Source organism: Triturus cristatus, chromosome 5_1, assembly GCF_964204655.1.
Source record: "Triturus cristatus chromosome 5_1, aTriCri1.1, whole genome shotgun sequence".
In the NCBI taxonomy this organism is placed as follows: Eukaryota; Metazoa; Chordata; class Amphibia; order Caudata; family Salamandridae; genus Triturus; species Triturus cristatus.
In genome coordinates this window covers 193,824,949-193,851,747 of record NC_140587.1, presented here as the reverse complement: position 1 = coordinate 193,851,747, position 26,799 = coordinate 193,824,949, and the positions used below count along the sequence as shown (strand labels likewise).

Genomic DNA, 26,799 nt, shown 5'->3' with positions numbered 1-26,799 from the left:
CACTGGCACTATAAAAGGCTGCTTTTAGTGACACACAGACCCACAGAGGTCAGAGTGGACTCCCTAGCATAGGATTTGTAAATGCTTACTCTTCGCGTACAAATTACTATGGGCCGGAGTCAGATGTCGGTGGACGGGTTATACCATCACAACGGTGACGGATAAACCATCCGCTGAAATATAAATCCCATAGGATATGGGAAATATATTTCGGTGGACGGAATATCCGTCACCGCTGTGATGGGGCAACCTGTCCGATGAGATCTAAATCAGTCCCTATATCTCGACATAGACGGTTCGCAAGCATGAGATGTGTGCTTTGAACGTCAGCATCAGAGTAGATCAAGCTTTGCATCAAAATCTATAGTTTGCTCTGATCCAGCAAAGTAACAACCCAGTGATGCCCCTTTGATGCAGAGATGCAAAGCAGTTCAAATGGGTATCAGTGCTTAAAAAGGCACCTTCCCAGTGCAAAATACCTTTTACATTGGAAAGTAAATACCAAGGCATCATTTTGCGTCGGCAAAAAGCTTTAGGACAATCTGGGCTTCAGTAAATCCGGGCCTGATTGGTCAAAGACTCTGTTGCCAGTGATCAGGTGTGCTCTAGCAATCAGGAAGGGTTAAGACGTTCATTCTCCGTGGCACCCATTACCTCCTCGTCCATCTTCCTCGCCACAGTAATCTCTAATGAGCCTTCGGCTCCCACAGAAACTCCAAGTATAAATTTTACATTCTAGTCTCCCTCTCCCTCCAATATGGCCCCTGACCACATAGCCAATCCCATAAAGGGACACAGAAAGCACCTGAACGACCTGTTTTTTTGTTTCTGCACTGCTCTGAGTGCTGTGATTCCTGCTAGTCAGGTGAGTGTGGGGCGGCGCTCCTGCTTTAGCAGCCCCGTGATCGTTTGGTTGGGGGGGCATGTAATTGTTTGTTGTTATCTTATTGTGTCCCCCTTTCCAATGTGCCTCTCCGGTTTCGGCTTAATGCGAAGCCGGCGTGGCGGCGGTCGGGTCGTATGGCGTCCCGCCTCGTCTCTATGGCTGCGCCTCTTTGTCCTGCTTTAGCGGACTTACGAGGCGGGTTTTGGGTTTCTGTCGACCACGCGTCCTGCTTCAGCGGACTTCTGCGGTCGGCGCTCTGTTCTACGCGCTTCCATCACGATGCGCTGTTTACTTACTTTTAGCCCTGTGTTTGTGGCACTTCCTCGGCGATTGTCTGGGAACTGTGTCAGCATCCAGAACGGTCTTCGGGGGCCATTTTGGTGCGTTAAGGGGCGCGGGCTTCCGGCTCTCTTTGTATTTGCATACTGGGGGCGTGTACTGGTATTGCCTTGCACCTGCTGGCCATTAAGGGGCTGTTTCTCGTTGTTGTTGCTGCTGGATGGTTCTTTCTTCGCTGCTTTGCGTTTGGTGTGTGATGGAGGTTGCTGATGATCCTGTTGCTCCTGGCCTGGGGGCTGTTGCTTCTGGGTCTCAGGATGCTTTACCTTCGTTATCTGTACTCCAACAGATGATTGATTCCGCTGTGTCTACTGCCTTGCGTGGCAAGTTGACTGCGCCTCCTTCTAAAAAGCTCAGGTCGGATCCGGCCTCCCATGTTGGTTCTGACGTTGAGGAGGATGTGGAGGTTCGAGGTCGCTTTGTGCAGGGTGCTGATCTTAAAGACGTACTGGGGCACATTCGCGCCAACTTGCTATTTCCTGATTCGGTTGATCCGATGGAGGATGATTTTTTTGCACAGTATCAGCGTCCGGATCCTGATAATCTTCTGCTGCGTTCTTCTGTGGTGAAGGTGTTGGAGACTGAGTGGAAGGATGTTGATAAAGGGGCTTTCCCTCGATACTTGGCAAAATGTTACCCTTTACAGGATTTTTCTTCCAAGTATCCTTCCTCGGTGAAGGTTGATTAGTTGATGGCGGCGATGTCCTCTCAGGGGTCTGTGGTCTCTGAGGATTCCTCCCCGGCGGATCCTGTGAATCGGAAGGTGGATGGGGCGGTGAAGCGCACTTTTTCTGCTGCAAATTTTTCTATCCGGGCTGCCACTTATTCTTCTTATACCATTCAGTCCTTACTGAAGGATTTTCAGTCCTTGGCTGAACTGTTGGACCAGGGCGAGGATGTCTCCTCTACGTTGGCCATGATGGAACAACAGGTTCGTCTCCTTTCTGACGTCTCTTTTGATGCCTTGGGTGCGGCTGCTTCTGCGGCTGGTTCTTCTGTGGTGTCTAGGCGCCAGTAGTGGCTGCGCTCCTGGAAGGCTGATGCTGCCCAGAAGTCTTTGCTTATGAAGATTCCTTTTACTGGTGTCAAGCTTTTTGGTGCTCCTTTGGAGGATATGGTGAAGAAAACTGCGGAGGATAGGAAACTACTAGCTCCGGATCGGGCTGGGCGTTTCCGTTCTTTTGGTAATTTCCGTGCCTTTGGACCATCTCGAAGGGGCCGTGTACACCAGCCCTTTCGTGGTAGGGGGTGTGGCCGGGGTGCCCCTTCCACTGATAAGTCCCGGTTCTCCAATATTCAATCTTCCGCTTCTGCTCCCTCCAAGTCATGACTCTGTTTCCCTGGGGAAGGGTCCGGTTGGGGGTCGACTACGATTCTTCCTGGAGTCCTGGAGAATGACTGTGTCAGATCAGTGGGTCCTTCGGGTGGTTTCCGAGGGTTTTCGCCTTGGGTTCAGCCGGGATCCTCCAGACTATTTCAGATCCACTCCTTGCCCCAGGTTGGCTCTCAAGAAAGTGGCGCTTTTGGCCGGTATAGACTCTCTTCTGGCAAAAGGTGCTGTGATCCCGGTTCCGGAAGCTCAGCGGGGGTTGGGGGTGTACTCCATCCTGTTCCTTGTGTCCAAGCGCACGGGGGATTTGCGACCTGTCCTGGACCTGAAGTGGCTGAATGGGTTCGTTCCTCCTCTGTCTTTCAAGATGGTGTCTCTGAAGTTGATCCTCCCTCTCATTTCTCGGGGAGACTTTCTGGCGTCGATCGATCTGCAAGACGCCTATCTCCATGTGCCTGTGCATCCCGCCACTCAGCGTTTTCTGCGGTTCTGTGTCCTGGGTCGGCACTTCCAGTTTCAGGTATTGCCTTTTGGTCTCTGCTCTGCTCCCAGGGTGTTTACGAAGGTTCTGGCACCTGTCATTGGTCATTTGCATGGGGAGGGCATTCAGGTGTTTCCCTACCTGGACGATTTATTGATTTCTGCTTCTTCTCTTTCTAAGGCGGTGGTCCATGTCCAGAGGGTTTGCCAGGTCCTGGAACAGCACGGGTTCCTGGTGAATGTGGGGAAGTCATCCCTGGTTCCTACGCAGGATCTGACTTTCATAGGGGCTCGTTTCAAGACTCTGTTGGGATCAGTGTTCCTGCCACCTGCTCAGATGGAATCCTTTCTGTGTGCTGTTCGATCCCTGCTGTCACGTCCTTACCAACCTGCGAGACTTTGGTTGAGGGTTCAGGGTCTCATGTCCGCTTCCCTATCTGTGGTTCTTTGGGCTCGCCTTCACATGTATCCCGTGGTATCCCACATTTTACTGCATTGGGACCCCTGTTCTCAGGATCTCGATCACCTGATTCCTGTGTCGGTGGGGGTTCGGGTGGCCCTGGAATGGTGGTTGGACGTGGTTCATCTCTCCCGGGGTGGTCCTTTTCTAGTGATTCCTTCTTGGGTCTTCACTACAGATGCCAGCCTTTTGGGATGGGGTGCTACTCTGGGGGACTCTTCGGCTCAGGGTCTTTGGGATCCGATTGTGGGGTCTTGTTCATCGAATTACAGAGAGCTGAAGGCTGTCCAGTTGGGTCTGTTGGCCTTTTCGGACCTTCTCTTGGGTCGTCATGTTCAGGTCCGGACGGACAATCAGGTGGTCATGGCGTATCTCAATCATCAGGGGGGCTGCTGGGTTCCTTCACTCAGTTCCCTCAGTTACAAGATTTGTTCTTGGGGGGAGTTGCACCTGAAGTCGCTGTTGGCTGTTTACCTTCCGGGTCAGGAGAACGTGGTTGCAGACTGCCTGAGCAGGGTCTTTCCGTCCATGGGTTCCTTGTCCCTGACGCACTGGATGTTCAGGGTTTTGCGACTGAGGTTTGGGTCTCCGATTGTGGACCTGTTTGCTTCCCGATTCAATGCGAAGATCCGTTGCTTTTGCACGATTATGCCCTGTCCGGAGGCATGGAGGATAGATGCTCTGTCCTTCCTGTGGCCGCGAGGCCTGTTGTATGCGTTCCCTCCTTTTCCCCTGATCCCCGTTGTGTTGCAGAAGATCAAGAGGGAGGGGGCCCTTGTTCTTCTGATTGTACCAGGTTGGCGTCGCCACCCATGGTTTCCCCTCTTGTTGGAGTTGGCGGTGGGCTCGGGGTGGCTGTTGCCCTTCGATCCCTTTCCTCTGATGGGGCCTCCACTTCCTCTTCCGGTGTTCCGGTCCTTGGGTCTGCGGGCCTGGCTCTTGAGAGGGACTCCCGGATCGGGGTGGGTGTTCGGCGGTAGTTGCTGATGTTATTCAGCGATCCCGGCGTCCGTCTACTTTGCGTTCCTGTGCCAAACACTGGGACAACTTCGCTGCATGGTGCATTAGGCGCGGTCTTTCTCTGTCTGATTTGGATCCTGCCCGCGTTCTTGATTTTTTGCATGAGGGTTTTGATTTGGGGTTAGCCATCTCTACTCTTCGTGCACAGTGGGCTGCCATTCGGGCGTTTCATGCTCTTCCTTTGGTTTCTGTGTAACAGTTGGTGTCTAGGCTGTTGAAGTCTCTGGCCTTTCAGCGTCCCCGTCCTGTTCTGTCTTCTCCTCCTTGGGTTCTTCCCCTGGTTCTGCGTGCGCTGCAGTCGGTTCCTTTTGAACCTTTGGAGTAGGTTGACCTGAAGTTCTTAACTCTTAAGGTCATCTTTCTGGTGGCTGTTGCTTCTGCCAGGAGGATTGGGGAGTTGGGTGCCTTCCTGCGGTCTGCTCCTTTTTTATGTGTTCTGGAGGATCGTGTTGTATTGCGTCCTCACCCCACTTTTGTTCCGAAAGTGAATTCGTTTTTTCACCGTTCTGCTGAGGTGATTCTTCTGGTTCTTTGTCCTGATCCCTCTTTTGAGGATGAGTCGTTGCTGCATCTTCTGGATGTTCGGCGCGCCTTGTTGATTTACCTAGATCGGACTTCTTCTTTTTGCAAGGTGGACAATTTGTTTGTGAATTTTGGTTTGTCCCGTAGGGGTATGCGTCCTTCCCTCTCCACTCTCAGTCGTTGGATTAAGGACGTTATTCGGTTGGCTTACGGTTCTTCTTCCTTGGTTCTTTCTCTTCCTGTTCAGGGGCGTTCCACTCGTTCGGTTGCTGTCTTCTGGGCCGCTTTCAAGGGGGTGTCCATGGAGGATATTTGCCGTGCTGCCACTTGGTCTTCCCCTCATACCTTCATGTCGCACTACCGTCTTCAGATTGGGGGGGGGGTGCTTTGGTTGCCTTTGCCTCTTCTGTGCTGGGTTCCGGGGTCCCGTAGGTTGGAGGTTCTCTGTGGCTCTTTCCTGTTTTTGTAATAAAGTTTTGCTTTGCTGCTGACTTTTGCTGGTGGACTCTGTTCTTCCATGAAGCTGATATGCTTTGGTATCGGCTCATTGGTGATTACTGTGGCGAGGAAGACGGACGAGGAGGTAATGCCCCGGTTACTTACCGGTAATCTTCATTACTCTGAGTCCTTGTCTTCCTCGCCACAGTATAGTTTCCCTTTCCCTCCCGGCCCTCTTTTTGGCTTCATGTCTGCGGCTTGGTTTCTCAGGTCGTTCAGGTGCTTTCTGTGTCCCTTTATGGGATTGGCTGTGTGGTCAGGGGCCATATTGGAGGGAGAGGGAGACTAGAATGTAAAATGTATACTTGGAGTTTCTGTGGGAGCCGAAGGCTCATTGGTGATTACTGTAGCGAGGAAGACAAGGACTCGGAGTAATGAAGATTACCAGTAAGTAACCGGGGGATTTCCCAACATGCCACAGCAGACCCATGACTCCATATTAGTCTTACTGCCAGGGCTTTAAGTGGGCCGGGTCCTGCTGGTGCTCAGCACAGTTACTTCTTAAAAAGCAGGTGCCAAGTCGGGTCCCTATCGGGCTCTCCGTTTTTGTCTTCACTCTTGGGGGGATAAAAAATCTTAACTCTGCAGCAGTCCCACTTTACACTTCCTTTGATGTGACTTCCAATTGACTGGTTATAGTTATTTCAGTCTCCTCGTGTCAGAATGGAAGCATTTTCAATATTATATACAACAAAGGCATAACTGGTGTCTTGTTGTAGGTGTAACGTTCCTTGTTGTATTATAATTCTGGATACAATGACCGAAGCAGCAAAATACCAGTCGGGCGGCACACCATGCTAAACACAGATTGTTAGCTTGGGTGTTTTTAAGCCACGCCCTTCATTACATCGCCCACGCTCCTTTTAGAGACCACCCCCCAGAATTTTCATTGAACCTAAAGCCCTGCCTACTGCCATGCATTGCAAGCTGTAATTTAGGTTCTTTAGCCCCTTTCCAATGTTACTATGTCATGCATGACCCCTCCCCCATTTTTAGCTCACCAAACTTTGAATCCTGGGATTTGTAGTTGACATTAATAACCGTGGCGTCCCATCGTGCAACGAGATAAGGGCTCCCGCAGTGCTCAGGGCCACTTGGCAGCTGTTCAAGACTCTTGTATTATCAGACTAAACAGATGCAATTATTGACATACTGTTCAGTTTCTAATTAAACTGTTGACCATAAACAAACTAGAGCATGTCGAGAAGGAGCGTTTTGAGAAACATTGTGCATAGACGAAGTCCCATTAAAAAGAAGAGCGCCCCCTGTAATGCGTCCTCAGCCCAGTCACAGGCAAATAAGCTTTCACCTAAATTGGCGCTGAACCAGGACGCTTCGCAACCACGTTGTCCCTTCCATTCATGGAGAACAGCAAAAACAACACAACAGAGAGGATAAAAATAACCTCTTTAAATTAAGCACGAAACAATTGGAGCAGGGAATTTCAGCCTGCGCGGCTGCTGACTCCTGGGCGCTGGAGAGTAAGTGTGTCTGATTCACGTTCAGATCGAATGACTTCCAGTCGGCGCCTGGGGCTCAGTGCGCAGACGAAACAAAGGTAACTTTTCCATTTCTGGGAGAGGAGAAGCTGAGAGGGGGGCAATGACGTCAATCAGGAATGAGGGAGAGCAAATGACAAGCAACACACCACGACTGGACGCCCAGTAAGAACGTACGGAATCGGAGACAATGTCATATTTCTTTGTTTCTATATAGTATATAGCGCAGCGTACCCCCTGACAAGGGCATCTTGGCGCGTAAAGCACAAAAATAGATACACAGACAAAAACAGCAAATCTCAGTAAAACTGCTGAAAGAAATTAGAAATGTAGGGATTAGAGATTAGGAAATAGCCAGGTCATAAATTGCTTCTTAAATCTCAACAAATAAGAAATCTGGTGTAAATACAGTGATAGTGTATTACATCTGTATTCAACAGCTGCAGAGAACGGCCATCCCCTGAGGTTATGGAGCAGAGTTTAGGGATCTCCAGGCCAAACTGGTTTGTTGAATTATTACAAAATGTGCCAGTTCACCTGCTTCGGAACTCCATGCAGGGATGGGGCGTAATTTAGGAGTCATGAGCGAATATCAGCACTTGGAGTCAGTTGGACTAGGTCCTTTGGCAGAGTTATCCCCAAACGTGTTGCCTCCGCCCTCCTGTTTTTCTGACATTCTTTTTGTTGGCTTTAGGATTGATTCTGGGCATTTTACCACTACTAACCAGTGCTTAAGTGCATATGCTCTCTCCCTAAAATGAAATGGTAATTAGTTTCTCCATGATTGGCATATATGTTGTACTAGTAAGTCCCTAGTACAGTGCACTGTGGGTGCCCATGGCCTGTAAATCAAATGCTAAAAGTGGGTGTGCAGCATCGATTGTGCCACCCACAGGAGTAGCCCTGCAAACATGTGAAGAGCCTGTGTGTGCAGTTTGAAACTGCCATTTTGACCTGGCAAGTGCACCCACTAGCAAGGCCCAAACCTTCCCTTTTATTACATGTAAGGCACCCCTAAGGTAGGCCCTTGGTAGCCCCATGGGCAGGGTGCAGTGCATTCAAAGGGAAGGACATGTACTTGTGAGTTTTATATGTCCTGGTAGTGAAAAACTACGTATGTCATTTTGCACTACAGCAAGGCCTGTCTCTCACATAGGTTAGCACTGGAGTGCATCTTGGGCATCCTGAGCTAGAGTGGTGGGAGGAACTGACACTTCCACCCGATTAGAGCTGTGCCTGTCTAATAGCTGATCAGTGCTTAGTTTGTAAAATAATAAGTTCCAGGGCCCTGACCAGGAAGCCACTGCAGCTTGCAACTGCCATTGCCCCAGTCATCGCTGCCAATGACCGTACAAGAACAACTACTAACGATCTCTCTCCTGCATGTGTGACAGTTCTGATTATTTCAGGTCCACAAAGCTAAAGGAATGGCCGGTGAGGTATGTATTCGTAATTTGTTTATGCATATTATATTCATAAACAACCTCTGTTGTGCTCATCTCTAAATTAGATGAGCAGCGCCATTATGTGGCAGACTGCTAAAGTGCCGGTGTTGAAAATTGAGTGCTGGTGCCGAGCACTGGAAACCATGAGCTCAAATTAAGCACTGTAACAGATCCAACATAAGAAACAAACATTGTACAATAGTTCACTTTAAAAACCACTCACAAGTCTATGGGCCCGATTCACAGAACTAACTTAAGACAAAATCCTAAACTTACTACCATTTTGGTATTCACAGAAGGCACTTACTCATTTTGGTATTCACAGAAGGCACTTACTCATTTTGGTATTCACAGAAGTTAGGAGTCCTAACTTTAGGACTCCTAAATGCCTTCTGTGAATATTGAAAGTCTTAAAGTTAGGATTTTTCTCAGTTTAGGAGTAGTAAAGTTAGGACTCCTAACCACAAAAACCACTGATGGCTCTGAGATGTCCTCTATCACCATATAATTGTCAATGGTAAAGAGGCTGGGCCCCTGGCACCCTGTTGTAACTTCAGTCAGTAGGAGTGAATAAAGATGAAGGGTCTCACCAGCAGGGGAGAGAGAAATGTTATGGGAGCTGCAGTGACAGGTAAATCTTATTTTTTGGGATTTTTTTAAGTCCTGGCCTGAATTTGTATTCCTTAATCCTCTCCCCTTCAAAACACCACTCAACCTGTTGCTTCTTTCCAGGATTACTCAGATCTACCTCCTAGCATTAGTCAGTAGGGGGATGATGGATATAACTCTACTTGAGGCTACTAGGGTGACTGTATTCCTGGACCTGCCTGAAGCACTGAGGTCATGGGTCTAACATGCTCTCTCAAAGCCTTTGCACCCAACTTGCCAATTAAAGTTTGTGCATGTTGCTTCACTGCCCCGTTGTGCTCCCTTGCCAATTGGCCAAATTGCCCCTTGTATATTCGTGTCTGCCTCCAAGGCTAGAGAAGGAACAGTTGGGGTGAATTATGTGTGCGGTGGCCACTATGGCTAGAATGAATGTGACTGTTTTCTGCCCCGGTTGACAGGACCCCAAAGGAGCAATGCAGGGTGCATGGCACCCCCCACCAGCTTGATCTCTCCGTGATTTTGCTTCTTGAGTATTGTGGACTTTGTTGTGCAGAACATGAAATACAGACAAAACACTATCAGTGATGGTACTGGCAAATATCAAAGAATATAAAATGGATAGAGGAATTGTTTTGGGCTAGCTAAGGAGTATTGCACAAAGAACAACTGATGGGCAGAATGTTGAACAATATCAAACATTCACCCCAGTACAGGGATCTGGACCTAAATCCATCGTGCTTTTTGCTCCTCATGCCATTCAAGTTTGAACCCAGCCATATGCAAATCAGTCTTGACCCTGCTCTGTATGGGGTGCTGTGGTGAGAAAAAGAATGATGGATTAAACCAAGATTTTTGTGACTGGGGGTGAATGTTACATAGTTCAGCATTCCGTCCATCACACATCCTTTTGCATTTGTTGACCTAAGTGGGAAGTGTATGCCCAGATGTGGGTTCTGTGCTCACTGCACCACTGAGTTCAAGCTGGCCTGGCTGATGAGGGTTGATGCCCAGAAACCGGTCCCAAGATACTTGTTTCCGGTCCAGGGAGGACCTGGCTTGGCAGTTTGGGATTTTACTGTTACCATGAGGAACAGGGTCAAGACTGATTTGCATATGGCTCGGTCCAAACTGGGGTGGTGTGGTGAGCAAAAGAGCGATGGATTAAACTCAGATGTTTGTGACTGGGGGTAAATGTTTACATTGGTCCGCATTCCGTACATCATTTGTTCCTTTTGCATTAGCTAAGGAGTATGGTGCTTTTAGACCTGTTATCCTTAGTGTGGTCTTCCCCAAAACCTTTTGCCTCCTTGCCTACTCTTTTTGCTGTATCTTTATGTTGACATTATGACTCTGAGCACTTTACCACTGCTAACCAGTGCTAAAGTGCATGTGCTTCTGTCCTAAACATGGTGACATTAGGGTATACCCAATTGACATATTTAGTTTACTTGTAAGCCCCTTGTAAATGCTACTAGTGGGTCCTCAGCACTGATTGTGCCACCCACACAAGTAGCCTTTCAAACCTATCTCAGGCCTTCCAATGCAAGGCCTGTGTGTGAAGTTTACTGTCACTTTGATTTCACATTTAAAACTTCTTGCCAAGCTTTACATTCCCCTTTAATTACACATAGGTCACCCCTAATGTAGACACTAGGTAGCCCTAAGGGCATGGTGCTGTGTAAGTAAAAGGTAGGACATGTACTTTTAAGTTTCACATGTCCTGGTAGTGACAAACACCCAAATTTGATTTTCACTACTGCAAGGCCTACTCCTCTCTTAGGCTAGCATTGGGAATTCCTTAATACACCTTTATTCTGTAGAAGCGAGTAGCTGTATCATGTTGCACCTCTTTGAAATTGTAGTGGTGCTTTAAAAGCAGGCAGTGCTTCCACAGACCACTGCCTACTCTTAAAAAATGATACTGAAACGTTTCATTTTTCTTTTTGAAACGTATACCGTTTTCCTTTAAAGAAAACAGGCTGCATTAAAAACAAGCATTAAAAATGCAATAGGTCTCGCCTTTCATGAAGTTAAAGCCATTTGCTTTGCTATACAATACCATTAGCAAAGCAAATGCTTTAACTTAATCAAAGGCGAGACGCATTGCATTTTCAATGCATGTTTCTGTTGTGTACTCCACTTGATAGAGAATTAAAGACAAAATAGTTTAACAGTCTATCACACACCCACACGAAGAAAAGCCCATGCATCCTAAATTATGGGTTCTTTAAAAACCGACCTACAAATTTGCAAAAAAATAAAGCCCCAATACAATTATTATGTAGGATGTAGACAAAGATCCCTTATAGAATTTTGCTCGAGACTCCCAATAACGCATCTTTCACATGCATACGGCCCATGTTTTGCTAAACGTCTTCAGTGACAGTTTTGCGCAACATGATGGTTTTGTGAAGCCACCTGTGCATCGAAAGGCTGCGAGCGATGCTGAATTCCTGAATGAATGAGTGAGAAACAGGAGCACTGGTAGTCTGTGACTGATCTGAATAACGTCTGTGAGCCTTTAATTTCCATAAGCAGACGCACAGGGCTGTCCTGCGAACCAGAGGGTACAGCTCCCTGCCTGCAACTTTACACAACTGACGACAGGAACAACGCACAACAATGTTTTTCTTAATCTCAGCGGCTTTGATTCTCTCCAAACATTAAGTGATTCATGGTAACACTTAGACATCAGTCATGCACAATTTATAAATAGAAGCTCGGCTTTAGTATTAATGAATTGGGATCAATAGCGAGCCAATGAAAGCGTTCACCTTTTCTATTTCAATACATAAATGTTTCACTAAAGCTGAGCCCGCTGTAGCTGAAGAGGAAACGAGTTAACGTTTTGCACAAAGTTCTTCGTAATTAAATGGGTGTTTCGATGAATGGACGCTTGAAATCTGGAAAACCAGCGGGGGTGTTTTATTCATAATTTGGTTCTGAAAACATCAGCAACGTAATAAAGACCAGTCAAAGGGTAATGGTGACTGAGCCGACGGAGCGCACGCAGCATACTCAAACAAAACTGACTGTAACCTCCATCACTACATTTATGACTCTACCTGTAGTGGAAGAAATATCAGTCCTGGTCGAGTGTACAAGGAAGGGTGGAAGGCGGATGGCACGTGGTGTCCCACCCACATTAGTCTGGTGGCAGCACACACAACAGCATGCATTAAACTACAGCCACCTCGAACACCCACCACCACCTGCGGCAGCCAATCTTGATAACCGTATCCAACACGTGTCGACAGATAGTCTGAGACGCCGCCACAAACTAACACGCGCGCGCACACACACATCCAGAGCAGTCTTCTAACCATTGTTCTGTGCATCACTCGACCAGTCCTTCCGGTGGCTGCCAGTCGTCCCAGATACCAAAATGCAGATATATGAAGAGTGCGTGACTGCCCAGAACTGTCTAGGAAGCCCCAGCCGGAAACCTCTTGACCTCCCCACCTACCGGCCTTCCTGATTCTTTCCCGCCCGGGTCCCAAGGGCAATAAATGCTGGCAGATACCATATGGCAGTCCACTGTAGAACAGTGATAGCCACCAGTGCTGCAGTGCTCACCTTAACTGCCCTCAGGCGGACAGCCGCGTTAGCTTAGTGCCATTTGGTGGTTGTCCTGCCATTGAATGGAACACACTACGGGCCCTGCCTAGCTGCCAGAAATGCTGCACAGTTGTTTTCCATACTTAAGGGGAAGGGGGGGGGGAGTGGGCTCACCTTGTCAGCTCAAGGGTATAAGTATTGCTACAGTTTGATTGGGGCTGTACTGGGAGTTTTCCGTAGGACTGCTGCCCTTTTAATGGGGCTGTAGTGGGAATACTCGGAAGAGCTGCTACATTTTTTAACGGGGGCAAAAGTGACTCTTATCAATGGGAATGCCATACTATTAATGGGGGCAGGACTGGGAGCTCTATGCTACTCCACTTTTACAGCGCATTGAGTGCTGTGCCAGACGTGTTCATTAATTCATGCTGTACATTGATCACAGTCGTTCCCGGGGTCCACGGACTGACACGAAATATATAATTCCTGACGTCTGCCTGACCTGCAGTTCAAGCGTTCAAATGGGAGGCAGGTCAACTAGTGACTTAAAATCTAAATCATGGCAATATCTGTACTAAATAATGGTTTGAAACCGATTATATTCAGCGCCATGTATAATACACTAATATTATAATTACCACATTTCCCAATAAACCAGTCTGTGGGTGCGCACTCCGATGCCTGATGGACAAGACGCGTTTCGGCCCTCCGGAACCTTGGTCCTGGAGGCGCCCCCAGACTGGTTTATTGGGAAATTAGTGAATTTTGAAATGGCTGCTCTCGTCGTGACAGTGCATCTGTCCCGCGAGGCAGCTCGGAGGATGCACGAGAGTTCAAGGGAGTAAAACCGAGTATAATTAGTAGTATTTCTCTGTTGTGGGAAGGGTACTCCCTTTGAACGTGTTTACTGTTTCAAGTATTCCTTTTTTTTTTTTGTGTGTGCATATTTATATAGCGCGAACTCGACCCGAAGGTATTGGAGCGATTTACATGAGCACCGCATTTACATTCAGGCACGGGGAGATAAGTGATTTGCCCAGAATCACAGGATGTGGACGCGACCCCGAGGCTCGAACACTGGTTTCCAGCACCAAAGTCGGCAGTCTAGCCGACGGACCACAACCGTCATCCTCTAATGTCTTGCACAATAATTAATATTAATCTATTATTAACCATCTGTGGCCTTTGCCAGGGCCTGTTTGATGCGTGAATGAGCAGTACTTGTCGAAGAAGCATTTTTTATTGTCTGTAGCTCTCTGGCGCTCGCTCCCTCTGAATCAAGTAACGGATTGGGCTCTTTACAGGGCAGCGCCTTTCTGTCTGCAGTAAGGATGTGTGTGATGAGATCGCGCGTCATGGTCTGTGTGAGAGAAGATGATCCCGGTGGAGGGGGGGGGGCAAGTCTTCGTCATCCCTCTTCCTCCTCAGAAAGCAATGTGGTGGGGAGTATAGGAAGCTGTTACCAGCCCGACTGACCAACACTGCTGTACTTCTAATAGCGCTGCATAAGAGCCTTAACAGTGCTGCGTCATGGACAAAACAGTAGAAATGAAAGCATCCTTCACAGAAACACACAGCAGCTATAGCACACTGCATGCTTATGTCTCACCCACAAGTGATGCAGGTACAACAGCAGCTGAGAAACTTACATTTACACAGGTACGGAATTAAGTAAAACGCACACACGTATTTGAAAAAGCCCCTGCTGCAGAATTCCTTGTGCGTCCAGCACTTTTCAGGCAATAATAAAATCACACGACACAATGTTATGAGTGCAAGTGACTTGCTGTCGACGTGCGCTTTTTAAATGCCTCCCAGCACAGCGGCTCCAGTTTGGATGTTGTGTGTGATCCAAAGCCCGGCCAGATTGTTCACAGCAGCATCTAAAGCTAGAAGACGGTGCGCCGAAATCGAGTATTTCGCGCGGCCTCAGCCATAACAGAGGGCAAACGGGATAAAGCAGCGCACGAGGTTTGAATAGCAGGGTCCTTAGGGATGGCATATGAGGGGTCCAGTGCCAGCGCAGAGTCATGTCACCAAGGGAGGGGCCTCTTTTCATCCCGAGCATTTGGAAGAGACGGCAGAGTGAGCACAAGGCGGGCGGAACGTGGTTAGGCAACACCTGGCGAAAGCGAAAGCACACGGACAAAAAAACGCACGTGCGTGAGAGATGGCATATGGGGAGTCCAGTCCCAGCGCAGAGTCATGTCACCAGGGGAGGGGCCTCTTTTCATCCCGAGCATTTGGAAGAGACGGCAGAGTGAGCACAAAGCTTGGGAATGTGGTTAGGCAACACCTGGCGAAAGCGAAAGCACACGGACAAAAAAATGCACGTGCGTGTGCACACCCCTACACTAATGAAAGTAAAGGCGGGGGAGCGGACCCTTTGAAGTATGATGCCGAGGCTGTGGCTACACATGCACGCACCAGTGGGCTGAAGCGCTTCCCAAAACGGATTGCATGGCGGCACGATGCACGTGATTTTGCGCGTGCTCGCCATGCAATTCACTTTTGGGAGCACTTTGAAATGCCCCTCTTACTAGAGTATCGCATAGCGATTGCGTAAACGCAATAGCTAGGCGAGACCTAAAAATGTTTATTTAAAAGCAAACACAGACATGGTGGTCTGCTGTCCCCAGCAGGCCACTATCCCTGTTTTTTTAGTAATGCCCAATGATTCGCAAATTGCGACCTACCTCTTGAATATTGATGAGGTAGGTCAATTGCAACCACATTAGGAATCGCTAATTGTGTCTGAAACATATTAGTTAATCGCATTTTGCTACTTCCTGATTGTGAGTCACAAAAAAGTCGCAATTAGGGACTCACAAAATGAAGCGGTCGTACACGTGGTCCTATATCCGCATTTATTCATAACAATAACTTGTCTTCCATTCTAAATGCAATTTGGGAACAAGTAGACTTTGTCCTGCCCCGACTGACCTATACACCCTCGTCGGGTTTGCATATTGCTTATTACACTGGCTCCATATCGCGCAACACTACACATTACTATCAACTTTTTGTGTCTTCCAGGAGTGTGAGCTTGAATGATTCTGGAAGGGGACGCTACTAAAATCAATAGAGATTTAAACAATTTTGTGAGTCCAGGAGTTTTTCATGGAGTGTGATCCCATTGAAGTCTTTGAGAGTCATTTCACTGTTTGGACGGTGACATTCTCCAAATAACGATGATAGGAGAGGTGCATGTTAAACCATAAGGGGCTGTACCATTTTTATTGATTTAAAGTATTTTATTATTGAGTCACAAAGCTTAAGATGCAATAACAGTAGTGAATTTACACTAAAGACTGATTTTAGCCCGTTTGACTGCCCAGGTCAAATAACAGGCTCATCCAGCCCGTATGGGGCTCATTGATGATGCCCAATGAATCGTATAGAAGGGGACATATTTTACAGAGTATGGTCATTGATAAGCGATGCTCGCTTCACTTCATTATGCTGCCCTGTTTTGCAAAACCTCACTTTGAAGACCGAAGTGGCTGAGTTCCAGAAATGGCTTCTGTGAAGAATTCCCGCTCCTGGTGTAACCTGCTGGCGGCATGATAATAGGTTTATTGACATTTCGCTAGGTACAATTAGTCTTCGGCTCTGATCCTGAGAATAAAGAAATTAGACTGAACTGAAATTCAGGGCATGTTAAAGTCAGCACAGCCCAACCTCTTTGAACAGACCTGGCAAAGCTGCTGTTCAGACCATTGCTCGTGTGTGGTGCCCGTGGTGTTGTGGGCCTTGGGCCCACATGCTACTAATGATGACACAGACTCATAGCAGTAGGGTGCTGGAACTAGCCCAGGGCACGTGCGCCTGGCCCCTTTTATGTGCACGGTCACCTAACTGGTGATGCCTGTGATGTGTGGGTGTTCAGAGTGGGTACAGCAGAAGGCTGAACAGTAGAACATGTCCAGCAGGACACTACAGTGCCCAAGGGAAAGGGGCCCACATACAAAAAGTGCGGCTGTTAGGGCCTAGGTCAGGAACAATAACTAGACGCCGAATTAGCACAATGAGCAGGAAGAAGATCATGTGACCATGCACAATGATAACTCAACACTCCGTAAAAAAGCGCACACCGGAAGCGGTGGAAAGAGAGGGGTCAGGTAACGGTCAAGCATAGGGAGGAATGTGCACCACCCGTGCAGTGGCCCAATTCACAAAAATGAAAGGAACAGGCAGAAATCTTTTCCTGCAGGATTACTTCTACTTTGGAGTAAATGTTTGACTTGTTTGAAATTCAGAAACAATTTCAGGAATGCTCTGAAATTTCTGCATCAGCCACATATATCCCTCAACCCGTATAGCTGCCATGTTTCCAGATAGCTTATGTGTGACATTTACAAGGTTTCAATGTACTTATGAGTGATGTTCAACTATCAAATGTGTGACAGTTAGAGTGACACTTTCTCACGAATAACAACAAGCAATTAAAATGGAGGAAAGAAAGGAATATCAGAAAGTGTGCCTTTTAAGCAATAACACGCTCTAAAAAAGATCTTGAAACTGCCTGGAAAACCCTGCAATGGAAGATCACTAGCCTACAGCCACAAACAAAATTCAGGGCTACTGTTCCTAAAGAGAAAGAGGAGATATCAACAGGGTGTGCAGGACTCACACATTCCAAAGGGATGTCATGCTTCATCATTAAGGCTATTGCTCCACCTTGGGCCGGCGCTGCAATGCCCAAGGGGTCACCCAAAGGCTCACTTTGGCGGAGATCTTTTATTGGTATGCCGTATGCTGAATGCAAGGTAGAGTCTAGGTAGGGTGGTATCTCATGTGTGATGATGTGGGTTAAAACGGGTCAGGGAGGCCACCAACTACTTTTTTTAATTTTTTTTTATTTATTCAGAAAAGTAACACTAAACAGTGCTGGTTACACTTAGTAAAGTCCAATATCATGACACATACATTATAGGTTATTTACACAGGTTAGACGTTGCAAAGAGTTGCCTTAAATTACATCTCAGATTATCAAAGTGTCCGGACCCCTGATCTTGGGCATGTATCCGTCTCTTTAATAGTTCTTGTGGGCTAGTCGCTTAAATCTGGGTCTAATTCTTCAACCGGGGGGGTCACAAATATTGCCCCGGAATTAATTACACTTGCCCCACACCCGCTCCCACTTTTTGGGACACCCTCTGTGTGCGAAGACTGCTTTTTCGGCCACCATTGATCTATCCATATCTTGGCACCAGTGTCGGTGTAAGGGGGCCGTTGGCGCTCCAATGTTGAGCGATATTGCGTTTAGCCAACGTAATCCCAAGGGTCGCCCAGTCCTGTGCCGCGTGATTAAGGTCCCCATATATTGAGGAGTCAACTTTCTGGCTCAAGGGGAACTTCAAAGCCACACACCGAGTAATTGTCTCCATGACTGCCTCCCAGTAGAGTGTTATGTGAGGACAGTCCCAAAGCGTGTAGTAAAATGTGCCCTGTGTCCCACATCCTCGCAGACAGAGAGGTGTCTCAGCACCAACTACTTTTAATAACTGGACCGCACTGTCAGATTAAAAACCTTTATAGACAAATGCTACCAATTGGGTCATAAATAGGACTCCCGGTTTTATGGTATTTCTTTTTTTACCATTTCCGTCTGTATTTATCCATATTTATTTTTGCCACAAGTAAAAGATGACGCTTCAGCTGGTATTTTTTCACATTTATTTATATTGACAATGCACAGATCCACTTATTTGTTATTGGTCAACACAATACATTCATCTGAAAACTTTGCCTTTCACAGAATGTCCCAAATAGATTTAAAAATGTTAACACAAGCCATTTGTCTCAGAGCCTTGCAGTTTCTGTCATTGGCACAGAGTGCCACATCCTCTCCCAAACTGAACACCATACTGCCTCACTGAGAGAAACTCACACTGCCTTCAGCTGCAACCCAACTGCGTCCCGCTATAAACACCTGGAAGCAACTCAATTCAAATTATGTACTAGACAAGAGTAATATGCTGCCTGAAAAAAAAAGTAAAAACATTCTGGAAAAAGCAAACACTCATAGGGAATACAACTTAAAGCTTTTACACTCATTATTCAGAAATTGCTTGAAAAGCTAAGGAAATGATAAGAAAGGTAGCGCTTCACTGGCAAACTCTGTAAGGTGGCGCTAATGTGTTTTTTGGTGTGAATAAAACCAATCTGGCCACATTGCGACTACTCTGTCTTGTTTTATCAAGTTATGTATTTATTGTTCGTATTTCAAAACCATTTTTTTCTCCTCCTGAGGCTGCATTTTGGAATAGAAAAATGCCAGAAAAAGACATTTGCAGCAAAAGATACTTCTTTCTTTGGATCCATTTCACAGGGGAATGAATGACGGAAAGGAGAGGAAAGAACAGTCACGGTTTTCTGCAAGTCAGGAAGAGGGCGTGGCGAGGCAACTCTCTGCTGGAGCATGGCAGCGCAGCAAAATGTGCTAGCATTTTCCCATTTTTAAATATAAATACAGACAAAGGAAAACTTGTTTTCCATCTGTATCTATATGTAAAAATGTGTTTAAACGGAAAACCGGGAGCCCTAGTCATGAAGTACCCTAGCAGTCTGATGTGAGTTCCCTCTTTAAGGTCCAACTTTAGTCAGTCAACATGTTTCGCGCCCCTAGTAGTCAGGAGGATCCGTAACGCTTCGTCAGGACAGGAATAGTGAGTGAATCTTCCTACCCCACAAATGTGTCAAAGGTGGTGTCCTTTGAGTGGTACCTACTTTTTGATGTTGGCTGTTCAACCTCCAACTGAATATAAAAGTTCTCCCTAGGGTATGGCAGAGGTGACACGCTCATGCTAAAGGTTACTGAGTGTGATCTGGTTGTCGCACCTACCCTCGTCCTCTGCTTCCCCCCAAGCAGGGGACCTGTTGGTCATTGCGTAGTAAAGTGAAAAGGTGCCTTCAAGGGATTTTTTCGATGTTTAAATTTTTGTAGTTTCACAAAATGAATTGAAAAATAGGTTAATTATATACCTATACGTTAAATTTTGATTGCTTCTTATTATTAGTTAGGTGGCTCAATTTTAAATTGGAAATCAAAATGATGTAGATAAATCACCACATTTTGGCATTAGTCAAATGAAACAGAAAAAATAAGAAAGGAAAAACGAATGGGTGTATATGTAAAAAAGCAAGTTTATATTCAAAATTCAGGTAAGGGTACTGATAATAGCAACAACATTTGTTGATACAGTGAAAGGAAAACACTTAGTTATTTATGCCTTCACATTCAAAACAATCGAACACTTTTTCCAAAGGGATTGAATTAATTTGCCGGAAAACAGTGTGACGGTCGACGTTTCGGTCTTTTATAGATTTCTTTGCAAGACCATCTTCAGGACAAAAAGATTTAAAAAGAGCGACCCCTAGTAAAAATAAAAAACATTGTTTTACATCATGCAAAATAAACACCCATCGCAAAAAATACAAAACTTTCAGATAATTAATTTTTAAGCAACTCTATCTAATTAGTATACATTTATTCAGCACTCGTTTATGAAAAAGTATTCTCTTAGTATACAAGATCTATATATACAAGGTAACAAATATCAGCAATTTATTTATCTTAGTCTAAAGACATTCTTGGATAGGAACGTATGTTCATGTAAACTCTACTTTGTTGTCTGGTATATGCTTATCAAAGGTGGTAGTGGTAAGAGATACATGTTATTCACTTTTGGTCAAGATACCTTCTAACCCTTGTTTGGTAAAGGTCTAAGAACTTCAAACCAAGCTTATTGACAGAAACGAGTTATAGCTGATATTGTGTTTAGTCAGCATCATCTGAGTCTAACGGTAGTATTAGTGCCTCATTGTGAATCAGATGTATATCCCTGATCTTCAAGCAAGTATCAAAGTTATCTTACATGAATCTATACAGGGTGTGAGTAGATACCTTAAAATTCTTCGTATCGGTCTTGTTGGACCAATGAGATAATGGTCTTTACCGGTCCAAAATTTTGTACGTTTTATACAGATCTGGATTAGAAAGACACGAGTCAAATCAGATATATTCACATGAATACGAAGTACTACATAATCATTTGATTTGTGCTTATGGCAACATTTATGTAATCCAATATAGGGTAGGAAAAAAGCCTTAATTGGTAAATCTTGATCTAATAAAGCTTTAAAAGTTTACGGCAATAACAAATTGGTCAACCGTTACATTATCTTTTTTAGGTTTAATAAATCGCGGTGGTTTTAAAGAACGAGCGTCATAGATAAAAAAAGGGGTAACACTAACAAATAAGTCAAGCGTAGCATTATCTTTTTTAGGATTTAATAAGCCGCGGTGGTCTTGAGGGACGAGCATCCGAGAAGGAAAAACCGACAAGTTTTGGGTTTTGTTTGCGTAACGTTAACCGTTACGTTGTCTTTTTAAGTTTAAACCGCGATGGTCTTAATGAGGCGTCAAAAGTTGAATTAAGACATACCTTAGATGGCAAAAATGTTTTCAAGTCTGTATATTCTGTTATAAATCCGAGAGTCTTTAGATGTACCCGGCAATCAGTCTTGGGACATCTGTATCAATCAGCCTCTAGGGCTTGGCTCTGTGAATTAGAAACGATTGTTTTGGCCAGCAATTATACATTTAAAAGACTAAGTTTTGGGTTAGTTTAAGTCTAGGTACAAGTGAGAGCACGAGTAAACGCGTATATCTACCGTACCTGAGGTTTGTAGACAAACAGACAGCGTGCTGACATGTAGTTCGCAAGCGGACCCATACGTTCGTTTGTCGATGTAATTTATGCTAGTTAGAAACTGAGAGTGGACTAATGGAAATATAACTCAAAATAGATGGATATGTTTGGCGGCCATCTTTGAAAGGAGTGTAACTTGTAACAAAGTTAAAAGTTAATGCCTTTGGTTAATCAGGCAAATTGTTTGTTTTAAAAATTCTAGGTTTGCAGTATATATCAATTGTATATATTTGGATTTGTTGAGTAATAAGTGCACCTATGATGTTTATTCTGGTAATTCACATCCTACCTATACAAAGCTAAATTGTATTGTTGTATTTATCTTGTTGGCAAACTTTAACAAGAAATTGCATATGTTAAAATCCATTTAGTTTAACAGAAGATCCTGCCTATACAAATCTAACAGATGTTACATTGTACATTTTGTTCCCTTTATTAATATAGCATACTTATACATCCAAAAGCTATATTGTCATATTAGTTAGTATGTATCTAAAGAGTTAACTAAACATCAGAGGGAGTTCGAAAAATAACAATCAAGAGTATAGAGTGGAGTAAAAGTGTCTGGAAATCACATTTCAAATTCAAACGAATTATAGAGTAGGCAGTTAAAGTGGGTGAACCTAAATATCCGGATAAGGGTGAGTTTGACTGAGACTGTTTTAGTTGGATAGCACACAGTCTGCTATTCAGCAAACAGTGGATAAATAGCGGGCCCTTTTAGGCGAATATTTAGATAAGGCAAGCCAAAGTGTGCCATTCGGTTGTGGAGTTTAACCCACGATTAACTACATCAGTGAGGCAGATTAGTTTACCTTCTCTAGTGGTTAACAGAAGGTCTACATTATTTTGTCTTTTTGTTGGTTTCACTACTACAAGAACCCACCATCGCATGTCTTTCTCAGTATGTCCCTGTCTGAGGTAGTGGTCTACTAGAGGAGCATTTTCTGTAGAACATCGAATGCGTGATTGATGTTGGAAAATTCTTTTTTTGATTGGTTGGGTCGTTTTGCCAATATAATATAAATTGCATGGGCATTGTATGCAATAGACTACATTCGGAGTGTTGCAATTTGAGAAGGCTTTCAGGGTAATTGTGATGCCGTTGATGATGCATGTTTTGGTGGTTTGTGTGGTGTTGCATGCGAGGCACATATTGCATTTGTAGTGGCCAATGATTGGGGAAAGTTGTCTCATATTATCCACCAGATCTTTGTGGTTATCTTCATAGGCTCTGACTAATCTATCTTGTAGATTAGTACCCCTTTTAAATGCAAACAAGGGCTTTTTTGTGAATTCTGGGACATTTTTTAGGAGACTCCAGTGTCTATTGACAATTTTCTTGATGGCATTTGAATGAGTACCGAATGTTGAAACACATACTAATTCAGGGTTATTTGAGCGATCTTTGACTCTAAGTAAAGCATCTCTATCATTATACCAGGCTCGTTTCATAGATTTTTTCAGCAATTTAGAAGGGTATCCGCGAGCCTTAAGTTTTTCTTTTAGTTTCTTTGCCTCTATAAAGTAGTCCTCTTTGTAGGTACAATTTCTGCGTAAACGCAGAAATTGTCCGAAAGGCAGACCATCTTTTAATGCTTGAGGGTGGTGGCTTTGGTATTGTAAAAGTGTATTTCTTGAAGTAGGTTTGGTGTAAAGGGTACTGTATAAATGATTGGATGTATCGTTTCTGATAGTTATATCAAGAAAATTCATTGCACATCTGTCGTATACAATGGTAAATTTCAAGTGAGGGCTTCTTTGGTTCAGCCAATCATGAAAGATAAGGAGTTCATCCTGGGTCCCGTTCCAGATTACAAAGACATCGTCTATGTATCTTAGCCATTTCCTGATGTTAAGGCGGAAAGGGTTAGACGGATGTAAAATGTATTCTTTTTCAAATGTGGCTACATAGATATTAGCTATATCAGGTGCATAAATTGCACCCATTGCTACTCCTTTCTTTTGAAGGTAAAAGGTGTTTTGAAACAAAAAGAAGTTCTCACATAAGGAAATACGTACACAATCTACAATGAAGTCTGTCGGTACTGGATGTGGTCTAGGTCTTGTATCCAAAAGAGTTGTCAATATCTGTAGCACTTCTTGTTGTGGGATATTCGTGTATAAACTTTCTATATCCATAGAAACAAGAAGTTCATTTTGAGGATCGAATTCAAGGTTTTCTAATGCATTAATCACAGCCGTGGTGTCTCTGATGTAGGTAGGGTGATTGATAGCAAAGGGCCTGATGAAAAAGTCAGCATATTGTGCCAGAGGTTTGAGGATGGAATTACATCCAGACACAATTGGACGTCCCGGGGGATTTACAGGGTCTTTATGTACTTTTGGTAATAGGTAAATTGCAGGTATTGTTGGGGATTTGTTAATAAGGAAGGCAGCTTCTTTTTCATTAAGCCAACCTCCATCAAAACCTAATTTGCTTAAATTGGCAATCTCTGTTGTCAACCTGTTAGTTGGATTGACTGCTAGTTTTTTGTAATGCAGTGTATTTGACAGTTGTTTCAGTAGTTCCTCATTGTATTTTTCTTTCTCCCATAAAACTATTCCGCCTCCTTTATCAGCAGGTTTTATTAAGGCATTGGGGAGCGATTGCAGAATGCAAAGTGCTGATTGTTTTTCTTTGCAAAAGTTCGATTTGTAATGCATTTTGTTTTTAAAGAGGTTCTCAATATCTATCAGTACGGCATTCTCAAATGTAATCACTTCTTTTCTAATCATTGAGTTCGTAGGATAGAACATAGATCTGTTTCTAAGCCCTGTAAAACCATATGTGTTCTTTATGATGTTGTTGGAACAAAAATCTTTGAGTCTGACCATGCGGAAGAATTTGTAGAGTTCTAGCTTTGTTTGGAATAGGTCATTTTTGTAAGTGGGAACAAAGCTTAAACCTGCTGAGAGAACCGCAATCTCTTGTTCTGACAAGATGTGTGATGACAGGTTAAAGATGGGTATTGTTTGGTTCTGTTCTACCACTCGTAATATTGGTTGCGGGTCTGACGGAACCCGGGTGTATACTGGTTGCGGTACCATCCTCTTCTGGATGACCGTGGTCTCCGAGGGGGGCCTGGCCGTCGGCGGTCCTGTCCTAAAAAAGCCTGATGTGAAGTTGAGGGTTGTTGGTCGTAATGTCTGTAAGTAGTGTCACTTGATTGATCACTGCCTGTATCAGAGTTTGTGTCAGAAAAAGTGATCCTCTTCCTTGTATTTAGATTGGAACCATGAGGATTATAGAAATCTTTATTTAAGTAAGGATATGTTCTTTCCTTGCTGTATCTTTTAATATCGTTTTGAAGTTTTTCAGTTTTTTTGTGAGCATTAAACTGTTCAAATTCTTTTATGGTTTGTTGAATTTTATCCAAAAGAAGTTTAGCGTTTGTGATTGTGGAGTCCCCTAGGATCTTTTTTTCTAGGTTTTCTATTTCCTTTGCTAAGGTTTTAAGTTGTCTCAAGGCAGTTTCTATACTTAAAACCATCCACGTGCGGGAGCACTTGTTGGCTGAGAAGCTAAAGCCTATCTTAAATTCTTCATCATCCGTAAAGATAATGGGTATATTACGGATTTGTAGACCTGTAGGGATTATATTGGCATTTAGGCAATCCGTTAGGAATTTGGCATGTAATTCTGTTCGTACCAATTTCTTTTTTAATCGTTCCAGTTGATTTAAGTCGGATTCGTGTGGGGAATGAGTTATGGGGCCCTTGTTACCTAGAAGTGAGGGGCCACCAGCAATCTTGAGAATGTACTCATCTGAGTATGATAGTGTCTCTGCTTCCGACATAAATGAGTACTTTAAACCTAAACACAAATAAACAAACAAAACCACTGTTTAGTGGTCCACAGCAGACTGTTGTCTGCACTTAAAGTAAGAACATGCAGTGGACAACCCAATATACCCTTGAGGGCTTGGGCAAAATTGAGTAGTAAAGTGAAAAGGTGCCTTCAAGGGATTTTTTCGATGTTTAAATTTTTGTAGTTTCACAAAATGAATTGAAAAATAGGTTAATTATATACCTATACGTTAAATTTTGATTGCTTCTTATTATTAGTTAGGTGGCTCAATTTTAAATTGGAAATCAAAATGATGTAGATAAATCACCACATTTTGGCATTAGTCAAATGAAACAGAAAAAATAAGAAAGGAAAAACGAATGGGTGTATATGTAAAAAAGCAAGTTTATATTCAAAATTCAGGTAAGGGTACTGATAATAGCAACAACATTTGTTGATACAGTGAAAGGAAAACACTTAGTTATTTATGCCTTCACATTCAAAACAATCGAACACTTTTTCCAAAGGGATTGAATTAATTTGCCGGAAAACAGTGTGACGGTCGACGTTTCGGTCTTTTATAGATTTCTTTGCAAGACCATCTTCAGGACAAAAAGATTTAAAAAGAGCGACCCCTTAAAATTCTTCGTATCGGTCTTGTTGGACCAATGAGATAATGGTCTTTACCGGTCCAAAATTTTGTACGTTTTATACAGATCTTAGATGGCAAAAATGTTTTCAAGTCTGTATATTCCGCTTGCGAACTACATGTCAGCACGCTGTCTGTTTGTCTACAAACCTCAGAGCCAAGCCCTAGAGGCTGATTGATACAGATGTCCCAAGACTGATTGCCGGGTACATCTAAAGACTCTCGGATTTATAACAGCCTCTAGGGCTTGGCTCTGAGGTTTGTAGACAAACAGACAGCGTGCTGACATGTAGTTCGCAAGCGGAATATACAGACTTGAAAACATTTTTGCCATCTAAGATCTGTATAAAACGTACAAAATTTTGGACCGGTAAAGACCATTATCTCATTGGTCCAACAAGACCGATACGAAGAATTTTAAGGGGTCGCTCTTTTTAAATCTTTTTGTCCTGAAGATGGTCTTGCAAAGAAATCTATAAAAGACCGAAACGTCGACCGTCACACTGTTTTCCGGCAAATTAATTCAATCCCTTTGGAAAAAGTGTTCGATTGTTTTGAATGTGAAGGCATAAATAACTAAGTGTTTTCCTTTCACTGTATCAACAAATGTTGTTGCTATTATCAGTACCCTTACCTGAATTTTGAATATAAACTTGCTTTTTTACATATACACCCATTCGTTTTTCCTTTCTTATTTTTTCTGTTTCATTTGACTAATGCCAAAATGTGGTGATTTATCTACATCATTTTGATTTCCAATTTAAAATTGAGCCACCTAACTAATAATAAGAAGCAATCAAAATTTAACGTATAGGTATATAATTAACCTATTTTTCAATTCATTTTGTGAAACTACAAAAATTTAAACATCGAAAAAATCCCTTGAAGGCACCTTTTCACTTTACTACTCAATTTTGCCCAAGCCCTCAAGGGTATATTGGGTTGTCCACTGCATGTTCTTACTTTAAGTGCAGACAACAGTCTGCTGTGGACCACT

The 26,799-nt window shown here is 44.2% G+C and overlaps 1 protein-coding gene across 2 annotated transcripts; it reads right to left on the bottom strand.

The window, feature by feature from the left end:
* Window positions 1-19,603: 19,603 nt before the first annotated feature.
* On the bottom strand, window positions 19,604-25,837 carry LOC146830629 (uncharacterized). Of its 2 annotated transcripts, none has more exons than XM_085604810.1 (2): window positions 20,556-25,837; window positions 19,604-20,025 (listed from the first exon to the last, which is right to left on the bottom strand). In XM_085604810.1, the coding sequence occupies exon 1, from the start codon at window positions 24,412-24,414 to the stop codon at window positions 22,096-22,098; it is 2,319 nt and encodes a 772-aa protein (XP_085460936.1). In that variant the 5' UTR covers window positions 24,415-25,837; the 3' UTR covers window positions 19,604-20,025; window positions 20,556-22,095. The 2 variants fall into 2 exon arrangements, with proteins under 2 accessions (XP_085460936.1, XP_085460937.1); XM_085604811.1 differs by having other exon boundaries at window positions 19,604-20,638; window positions 21,097-25,837.
* Between the last annotated feature and the right edge of the window lie 962 nt (window positions 25,838-26,799).